Source organism: Dipodomys spectabilis, unplaced genomic scaffold (assembly GCF_019054845.1).
Source record: "Dipodomys spectabilis isolate Male_0828 unplaced genomic scaffold, ASM1905484v1 ptg000266l, whole genome shotgun sequence".
NCBI lineage: Eukaryota > Metazoa > Chordata > Mammalia > Rodentia > Heteromyidae > Dipodomys > Dipodomys spectabilis.
The window spans coordinates 6,390,832-6,401,183 of record NW_024870943.1 but is presented as its reverse complement, the minus strand read 5'-3'; the positions used below and the strand labels follow the sequence as shown (position 1 = coordinate 6,401,183).

The 10,352-nt window shown below is 52.3% G+C and overlaps 1 protein-coding gene across 1 annotated transcript; it reads left to right on the top strand.

The window, feature by feature from the left end:
• Positions 1-691: 691 nt before the first annotated feature.
• On the top strand, positions 692-9,518 carry Foxa3 (forkhead box A3). Its single transcript, XM_042700558.1, has 2 exons — positions 692-763; positions 8,514-9,518. The coding sequence occupies exons 1-2, from the start codon at positions 692-694 to the stop codon at positions 9,516-9,518; spliced, it is 1,077 nt and encodes a 358-aa protein (XP_042556492.1).
• The last annotated feature ends 834 nt before the right edge of the window (positions 9,519-10,352 follow it).

Genomic DNA, 10,352 nt, shown 5'->3' with positions numbered 1-10,352 from the left:
GTCGTGATGGTGATTTGTTGCCCTACGGGGATCTTCGCTGCAGCCCTCGAGCCCCTCCATCTTTTAATCCTGACTCTGTTACACAGGCTGAGATTATTCTCAGCCGTCGGAAGTCTCAGTCTGCAGGTCCGTCCGATGCTGGGGGCCAGGGGGAAACGGTGGGTTCAGGCGTCTCCCACACAGGCACCCCCGGAGTCACTCTGAACCCCCTTCTCTGCGGGGTTCAGGATGGGCTCTGAGCGGCAGGTGATGCACCCTCCCACGGAACAGACCCTCCCCCAGTTCTGCCCCCGAGGTTCCCAGCATCCGTACGACCCCCCACACCCCATGCACCCCGTAACCCCCTCCTCGGTCAACCCGGCGCTCCCGGCGGCCGCGGCGCGTGTCCCCGCGATCCCGCAGGGGGCGCCCCGCTCCGAGCGCGCCGCCCCCGGGGAGGCGGGCGGGGAGCCCCGGGGCGGCGAGGGCGGGGGTGCCCCGGCTATAAAGCGCGGCCGCCTCCCGCGGAGCCGGGGAGGGACGGCGGGAGTCCGGAGGGACGCGCGCGCGCGGACGGACACACACGCAGGACGGACTCCCCTCCCGACGGGGCCCGACGGTCGGAAGTCCCAGCGTACCCCGGCCTCGAGAGCCGGGCGGGAGGGGGGGGGTGTCACCGGGGCCGGGGTGGTGGGGGGCGCAGGCCCGGGGGATGCTGGGCTCGGTGGTGAAGATGGAGGCTCACGATCTGGCTGAGTGGAGCTACTACCCCGAGGCGGGCGAGGTGTGTGTCCTCGGGGATGGCGGGGCGGGCAGCGGGGGGCCGCGGGGTGGGGGACCGGGACGCCGAGGGGGGGACCGGGGGGGGGGTTCGGGCATGGGGTGGGGCGGCCGGGCTGGGGAGCGCGGGCCGGGCAAAGCTGGTCCCCGGCGATGGCCTCCAGGGGGGAGGAAAATGTAGGCAAGGGTCGGTCGGTCATACCGTAAAGGTGAGCGCCGGGCGGTGCTGGGTCCCTGGAATCCCAGAGATTCAAAAACAATCAAATAGTGTTTTTTGTTTTTGTTTTTTTTAATGAACAACCCGCATCAGAAGAGGAATCCGAGCTGGGGTGTGGGGTGGGGTAAGGGACCGAGCTTGGAGGATTTCAGGCAAGGGGGTTCGTAGTGGAGAGGGACTCCTAGAAGGGGGAGGGGATCATCTCCAAGCAGGGAAGTCTCGGTGGGAGGTCAGGGCCGCATGACAATGTGTAAGGTTAGGGGTCCCTTCGCCCGGTGTGGAAGTCATAATAGGAGTTGGGGTTAAGGGAATCAGCTGGAGATCTAAGATCGGGTCAGAAGTAAGGGGTTAGTAGTGGTCAAGGGTAAGAGATGGAGGTTCTTAGCATGAAGTTTGCTTAGGGGAGGCTAAAATCAACAGGTTTGCCTAGACCAGCAACCCAGATGGCACTGGGGACCTAAAGCAAGGAACACTGGAGTTTGGTCAGCATCTGGGAGAGAAGTCAGACTTCACCCCCTCACACACCCCTGCTGGGACTCTTAGCAGGGACTCCCCTCAAGTCTAAGGCTAGAGGATTAATTTCAGGGGGTACGCCTCCTCTTCCCACTCACTGCCCCCTACCCCATCCAACAAGAGCCAGCCTTTGTTGGAGTGCCCTGTGTTCGAGAGCAGGGAGGTTTGGGGACACATCCTCCCCTAATTCCCTCACCCTAGCAGACAGAAAAGTGCCTCCTCAGAGCTAACTTCTTCCCTTGGTGCACGATCGATTGTTCTTTGCTTGCCTGCTGTAGGATCAGGACTGTGGTGCTGGGGAAATTGTTGGACGTGTTGATAGGGACACTTGTGTTCCTAATCTGGAAGAGAGATTGTGGGCTCCAAAGGGGGGCGGGGGGGGGGGGGGATGGCCAGGAATGGCTGCAGAGAGATTTGATCCGATGTTTGAGAACTGAGGTCTTGGGTTTTTGTTGGTTTGGGGCTTGCTGTTTGCTTTCTTTTGTTTTTCTTTTATTTTTGAGAAGGTCTCAGTCTACCCTAGCCTGGCCTCCAACTTGTGATCCTCTACCACTGCCGCTTCAGTGCTGGGATTACAGGCATGCACTAGGACTAGGGATATTGGCAAAGTGCCCGGGAGGGGCCATTCCGGAGTCTGGGGAGGTGTGAGGTGCATGTGGGGTGGGGCCTGGCTGCTGGGGAAGGAGTTAGGAGTGGAGAGCTTAGAGAGAGTGTTGGAGGTGGGTTTCTGGAAGAGGAATGGGTTGTGAGAGATCTTGGGGGGAGATGGAGACCCCCCCTCCCCAGAGATCTTAACTGGACCCTTGGTGAGCTCAAAGTCTGGGCTTAGGAGTTAAGGGGACCAACTAACAAATCAGTGTTTATCTGGAGCTTGCTTGAAATTAGGGCCTGGGCACTGTCCCTGTGTTTCTTTTACTCAAGGCTAGTGCTCAACTACTTACACCACAGCTCTACTTCTGAGTTTTTTGATGCTTCATTGGAGATAAAGAGTCTCATGGATTTTTCTGCCTGGGCTGGCTTTGAACTGCAGTTCTCAGATCTTAGCCTCCTCAGTAGCTGGGATTACAGGCATGAGCCACCAGTGCCCAGCTATAAACTAGTGTTTCTGAAATACATCTTAAGAAGTAAATTGTGGGTATGTGGGTAGGAAGAATCGGTGTGAGGGATACAGTCTGAATGGATCTGAGTTTAGGGGACAGTTGTGTGTGTGTGTGTGTGTGTGTGTGAGAGAGAGAGAGAGAGTGTAGTACTAAGGAATTGAGCCCAGGGCCTGGGTGCTGTCATTTAGGTTTTTTTCCACTCAAGGCTGGCACTCTACCACGTGAACCATAGCTCCACATTTGGCTTTTTGCTGATTAATTGGAGATAAGAGTCTGACAGACTTTCTTGCCCTAGCTAGGCTTTGAACCAGGATCTTCAGATCTCAGCCTCCTGAGCAGCTGAGATTACAAGTGTGAGCCACTGGTGCCTGGTTTTGGAAACATTTTATTATACTCTGTTGTGTCAGAAGTTGCAGGTCATCTCCAATCAGAATTTAAGGGACCTACTTTGGAAGAGTGGACCGAGGCGGGGGAAGGGCTGGAGATGGTTTTGGGGTTTCTGAAGGTCTCCCAGGGGAGCCTGCGCCTTCCCCATGCCTGCATCTCAGAGATTCAGAGAGAATTCACGTCTCCCCTATCGTACACCCATGCTGGGGTGAGGCTGACACCCTGAAGTCTGGTACGGGGACCTTGGGCAGTGTCCCTCCAAAACCCCAGGTTCTTACAGGTCAGCTGGTCCCCTTGCTCCCCTGTTTTTGCGATAAGAAAGCTAGAGGAGGCCTGCAGAGTGCTAGGGGTCCCCCCCCCACCCCTCCTTGAGTCTGAGATGGGAAAATGGGCTCTGATTTCCCAGTGCCTCCCAGCACGCTCTGACACACCCTTCTGCAGAGACAATAAGGAAATGAAAGAGGAGAGAAAATCCTGGCTGCTGGGTAAGGGTGCTGGTCCCCCCCAGGGCTTCCCCCACGCCACACACACAGGCTCAGCTCCACCCCTTGGTGGGAGATCCGGTTCAGAACCCGGACACCAGGGGTTCATCCCAGCCACGGGGCGTGGGAAAGCCTAGGGTGGATTAGAGCAGCTGGAATGCTTGAGGTCAGACTTCAAGGAGGACTTCCGGGTGGGTGGGGAACCAGAAAAAAAAAAAAGGCTTTGGGGTCCCTGAGAATCTACCTGAGTCGGACAAGGGGTGGGGTAGAGTCCAGAATGTGGCTCTCTCTCTCTCCCCAGAATCTATCACATTCTCCCTGTCTTTTCTTCCCTTATTCTCTTTCTGGGAGGGGCTGAAGCAGCCAAGCAGAGGAGAGTGTGTAAAGGGAGCATCGTGGTTCCAAGTTCATGGTGAGGCTCTGGGGAGGTGAGAAGTTAGAAGGGAGATCAGTAGATACAGAGAGGGGCTGGGAAGGTGGCTCAGTGGTAGAGTGCTTGCCTTGCATGCCTGAGGCCCTGGGTTCGATTCCTCAGCACCCCATAAGCAGAAAAAGCTGAAAGTGGCGCTGTGGCTCAAGTATTGGCAAGTATTGGAGCACTAGCCTTGAGCTGCAGAACTCAGGGACAACACCCAGGCCCAGAGTTCAGGCCCCAAAACCGACAAAAAGATGCTCTACAGGACGGGGAGGGGAGAGCAGGGAAAGTTGGGAGAGGACTGTAAGGGAGAAGGAAACAGATCTGGGGTGGGGAAATGAGCACAAGGGTCCTGGGATAAGAGGGAGATGGACAGATGGCTGACGGAAGTTCAAAGAGGAAAGACAGACGCCCAGGGTGGAGCAGCAGAGCGGGGCTGGTTCTCACTCTGTCCTACAACTCACACCTGGAGTTTGGTGCCACCTGTCCTTGATTCTTCCCTCCCCCCCCTTGGTGTGCCCATCCTAGGGCATGAACTCACCCTTTTTTTCTTTTTGCTCAAGGCTGGCACTCTACTCCTTGAGCCACAGCTCCACTTCCCGCTTTTGGCTAGTTCATTGGAGAGATGAGTCTCATCGACTTTCCTGCCTTGGCTGGCTTTGAATCATGATCCTCTGATCTCAGCCTCCTGAGTAGCTAGGATGACAGGCGTGAGCCACCGGCCACCAACATTTTCCTTGCTTTTTGCAGTCAGTCTCTTAGGCTATGCGAGGATTAGCATTTCTTCTTCTTCTTCTTTTTTTTAAATCGGTCATGGGGTTTCAACTCTGGGCCTGAGCACTGTCCCTCAGCTCTTCAGCTCAAGGGCGAGCGCTCTACCATTTAAGCCACAGCGCCACTTCCAGTTTTCTGGTAGTTAATTGGATATGAGTCTCATGGACTTTGCTGCCCGGGCTGGCTTTGAACCGTGATCCTCAGATCTCAGCCTCCTGAGTAGCTAGGATGACAGGTGTGAGCCACCAGTGCCTAGCTGCCTAGCATTTCTGTAGGTTCAGATCACTGCTTTTCTAGCCAAGTCTGGAGCCACACTGCCTGGATTCAGAATCCCAGTTCACCCCCTTTCTTGCTGTGTAACCTGCTATATACACACGCGATGTTTCTGGGTTTCAGCTTTCCCAGCTTTCAAGTGACACTGTGGGAGCGGGCACCTATGGTCACACCTATAATCCCAACTACCCAATGGCCTGAGACCTGAGGATCTCTATTTGAAGCCAACCAGGGCAGAAAAGCTTGTAAAACTCTGTGTCCAATTAACCAGTACAAAACTGGACTGGAGGCATGTCTCAAGTGGGAGAGCACCAGCCTTGAGTTGAAAAAGCCAAAAGCCAAAAGAGAGTGTGAGACCTTTAGCCCTGGGACCAACACACACACACACACACACACACACACACACACACATGAAAGAGGTAAAAATAGCCCCTCCCCCATACTGTATTGTTTCTAGCTGTGAAGTGTTTGGAGCTGCACCTGGCATAGAGTTGGAAGTCTGTAAATCCATGTTAATGGACGCATAGAGAGCTAGCTAACTGCTGGTGGCTCATGCTTGTCATCCTAGCTACTCAGGAGGTGAGGTCTGAGGACCACAGTTCAAAGGCAGCCCTGGTAGGAACATCCCGGAGGCTCTTTTTTTTTTTTTTTGTCGGTAGTGGGGCTTGAACTCTGGGCCTGGGCGCTGTCCCTCAGCTCTTCAGCTCAAGGCGAGCGCTCTACCACTTGAGTTACAGCACCACTTTGGTTTCCTGGTGGTTTATTGGAGATAAGAGATTCATGGATTTTCCTGCCCAGGCTGGCTTTGAACCGAGATCCTCAGATCTCAGCCTCCTGAGTAGCTAGGATTACAGGCGTGAGCCACCAGCGCCCGGCCCCAGAGGCTCTTATCTCCAATAAACCACCAGAAAATCAGAAGTGGTGCTGTAGCTCAAGTGGTAGAGCGCTAGCCTTGAGCTGAAGAGCTGAGGGACAGCGCCCAGGCACCCAGTTCAAGTCCCATGATCGACCAAAAAAAATTGCAAAGAGGATGATTTTAAAAGCCATTGCAGTCTCCGTATGTTACCGAGCTAAGATGCCCCTGTTCCCCTTGTGAACTCTTTTTTTTTCCTTTTGGCAGCAATGGAATTTGAACTCGGGGCTTTATTTCATCTTATTTGTTACTTTTGCCTGAAGTAGGAGATTTTCCTGATCTCCACCTCCTAAGTAGCTGGAATTACAGGCATGAGGCACCATTCCCAGCGCTTCTGTGGGAACATTTGTGAAAATGGTCTGGTATTTACAATGATCTAGTGGTTTGCATTCAGTTATTTCTTTTTTAATTTATACTGATGTATAAATGATATTATAGCTTACAGTGACAGCTTACACTTGATACATAGTAGCTTACATTTCGTTCATAGTAGCCTGAAATGTGATTTGTGATCACATTTTTTAAACTTATAAAACAGTATTTTTTTTTTCTTTTTGGTGCTAGTTTGAACTTAGGTTCTTTTTTTTTTTTTAGTCTGTGGTGGGGCTTGAACTCTGTCCCTGCGTTCTTCAGCTCAAAGCGAGTGCTCTACCGCTTGAGCCACAGCGCCACTTTGGGTTTTCAAGTAGTTTATTGGATATAAGAGTCTCACGGACTTTCCTGCCCAAGCTGGCTTTGAACCTCAATCCTCAGATCTCAGACTCCTGAGTAGCTAGGATTACAGGTGTGAGCCACCGGCGCCCGGCTAGAACTTAGATTCTTTTGCTGGCTAGGCAGGTACCATACTGCTTGAATCATACCTCTAACCCAAAATAGCAACTTTAAGTTGGGCACAATAGCTTGTGCCTTGGGTCCCTACTACTCAGGAGGGTGAGGCAGAAAAATCAATGGAGCAGTGTTCAAGCCAGCCTAGATAACATGGAGAGGCTCTGTCTCAAACAAACAAACAAAAAACAATATTATAGCCTAGGAAAAAAATCCATATTAGGTTATTAGAGATGTTACTAATTACTCACTAAAGCTGAGAACTACTAATTCATTCATTAAGCAAGTTTCCCAGCTGACCAATTTTGTTTAAGTAAAAAGATTGATTCTTTTTATATTTTTGCCAGTTCTGGGACTTGAACTCAGGGCCTGGGTACTGTCCCTGAGCTTCTACACTTAAGCCACATTTCCAGCTTTTTCTGTTTATGTGGTGCTGAGGAATTGAACCCAGGCTTCATGAATGCTAGGCAAACACTCTATCTCTAAGCCACCTTCCCAGCCCCAAAAGATTGATTTTTGAGCCCATGAAGTGATGTACAGTTTGTTATACCTGTAGTCCCAGCACTCAGGAGGTTGATGTAGCAGAATTATGAGTTCAAGGCCAACCTGAGCTACATATTGGGACCCTGTCTCAAAATCTGTTTTATTTTCTTTCTTGCTTTTTTTTTTCTGTCTTAGGATCTGTTTATACTATTAGAAATTATTGAAGACCCCATTTTCTAGGAGTTCAGGTTATATGTTCATATTTATTACATTCATAAGTGAATTTAAAAATGCATCTTTTTTTTAAGTTGTTTTTGCTGGTCCTCAGGCTTGAACTCAGGGTCTGGGCACTGTCCCTGAGCTGTTTTATTTGCTCAAGGTTAGCACTCTACCACTTGAGCCACAATACCACTTCCAGCTTTTTCTGTTTATGTAGTGCTGAGGATTTGAACCCAGGGCCTCATGCATGCGAGGCAAGCATTCTACCACTGAGCCACCTTCCCAGCTCTAATGCATCTGTTTTTAAAACCAAGTTCTTATTGATTCAATTGTTTTTTGGTTGTGGGACTTGAACTCAGGGCCTGGGCACTGTCCTTGAGCTTCTTTGTGCTCAAGGCCAGCACTTTACCACTTGAGCCACAGCGCCACTTCCGGTTTTTGAGTGGTTCATTGGAGATAGGAGTCTCTCGGGGTATTTTTCTGCCTGGGCTGGCTTTGAACCACAATCCTCAGATCTCAGCCTCCTGAGATGCTAGGAACATAGGTGTGAGCCATCAGCACCTGGCAATTCAATTTAATATAACAATTGTTTGTTAGCCTAACTAGCATGTTTTTATTCAAGTAGCTATTTCTATTTCAAATTTTTAGTGTGGAAGAACTAAGCGTAGGGACACATACCTATAATCTCAGCTACACCAGAGATGCAAGTTGGAGGATCACAGTCCAATGCCAGCCCAGAGCACAACTGGGGACCTACCAGAAAAATAACGAATGCAAATAAATAAATAAGCTAAGCATTGGGGTTTACGCCTATAATCCTAGCTACTTAGAAGGCAATCAGGACTATAGTTCTAAGCCAGCGTAGGCAGGAATGTCCATGAGACTCTGATTTATCAGAAAACAACCAGAAGTGGAACTGTGGCTCAAGTGGTAGAGCACCAGCCTTGAGTGAAAAAGGTCAGGGACAGCACCCAGGTCTTGATTCAAGCCTCAGGACCAGCACGCATGCGCGCACACACAACCAGCTAGAGATAGTGGCTGAGGAGGGGCATTGGATAGGAAATGGACAGATGGATAGAAAGACATTGGGCATGATCTTCCCAAAACACACTAGAGACGCTCTAACCCTTGCCCATCTCTCTCTGTCTTGCAGGTCTATTCTCCAGTAACCCCAGTGGCCACCATGGCCCCCCTCAATTCCTACATGACCTTGAGCCCTCTCAGCTCCCCCTACCCTTCAGGGGGGCTCCCCCCATCCCCACTGTCCTCAGGACCCCTGGGACCCCCAGCCCCTGCCGCGCCCCTTGGGCCCACCTTCCCAGGCCTGGGTGCTAGTGGCGGTGGCACAGGGAATTCGGGGTATGGGGCCCCAGGGCCCGGGCTGGGGCCAGGGAAGGAGATGGCCAAGAGCTACAGGCGGCCGCTGGCTCACGCCAAGCCGCCCTATTCCTACATCTCCCTCATCACGATGGCAATCCAGCAAGCGCCAGGCAAGATGCTGACCCTGAGCCAAATCTACCAGTGGATCATGGACCTGTTCCCGTACTACAGGGAGAACCAGCAGCGCTGGCAGAACTCCATCCGCCACTCGCTGTCCTTCAACGACTGCTTCGTCAAGGTGGCCCGATCCCCGGACAAGCCGGGCAAGGGCTCCTACTGGGCCCTGCACCCCAGCTCCGGAAACATGTTTGAGAACGGTTGCTACCTGCGGCGCCAGAAACGCTTCAAGCTGGAGGAGAAGGCAAAGAAGGGGAGCAGCGGCGGGTCATCTATGACCAGGAACGGTACTGGACCAGCCGCCTTGTCTACTACCACCTCCATCACCACCACCACCTCCGCCATCACCGTTACCTCGCCACCGCAGCCCCCACCGCCCGAGCCCGAAGCTCAGGGTCGGGAGGAAGTGGGGGCCCCCCTGGACTGTGGCTCACCCCCCTCCTCCACCCCCTATTTCACTGGCTTGGAGATTCCAGGGGAGCTGAAGCTAGACACAGCATACAACTTCAACCACCCCTTCTCCATCAACAACCTGATGTCCGAACAGACCTCTGCACCCCCCAAACTGGACATGGGGTTTGGGGGCTACGGGGCAGAGAGTGGGGAGGCTGGAGTATATTATCAGGGCCTGTACCCCCGATCCCTGCTGAATGCCTCCTAGCGTGCTGGGGAGCGGAGGGAGGGCTGTGGGGTTGGGCTGTGGCTCATAGTCTTGGGGTCCTGGTACCTCGTCTGTTGGGTAACATCTGTGTGGCAACCTGTCAGACACTAGGGACTTCTCAGTGGGCACTTGGGGTACTGTGAAGATGGCTGTGTTGATCGGTATTTGTGGTTGATCCATTAGTAACTATAGCTACTGCCTGGGCCGCCATCTTGGTGGTCCCTTTGGGGCCTGTAATGAACCCTTTTTTTGTTTTTTGCTTTTTTTTTTTTTTTCTCCAGTTGTTGGGTTTTGTGTTGTTTTGTGCTGGTCCTGGAGCTTGAACTCAGGACCTGGGTGCTGTCCTTGAACTTTTTTTTTTTTTTCTCAAGGATAGCGCTCTACCACTTGAGCCATAGCTCCATTTCCAGCTTTTTGCTGGTTCATTGGAGATAAGAGTGTCACAGACTTTTCTGCCCAGGTTGGCTTTGAATCTCGAGCCTCAGATCTCAGCCTCCTGAGTAGCTGGGATTCCGGGTGTGAGCCACCAGCAGATTGACCCTTTGACTAACGGTGACACCATTTCTATGACATCAAGACCCAGTGGGTACTGCGGTCAGTTCTTTCTTGGGGGAGACTTCTTGGCCCAGTCAATGTTCATTCAGCCCATATCCTGCATCTCTTTGCCCTGCTGGGCCCTCCGAGAGTCGTGGGAACATTATTCTGCCATTTACCACAGCTCTGGGTTGCCCATGTGGTCTGTCTCTTTGGTGGGGGAATGGAGACCTCTTGTTTTTCTCTGCTGTCCAGCCCCCATCGTGGTACACTCAGTCAGTCAACTAGCCTTTTGGTCAA

Bases quoted from the DNA above. Each gene is read 5' to 3' on its own strand.
- Foxa3 (XM_042700558.1), top strand. From the start codon at position 692: ATGCTGGGCTCGGTGGTGAAGATGGAGGCTCACGATCTGGCTGAGTGG. The intron at 764-8,513 runs GTGTGTGTCCTC...TCTGTCTTGCAG, and splicing joins ACTACCCCGAGGCGGGCGAG to GTCTATTCTCCAGTAACCCC.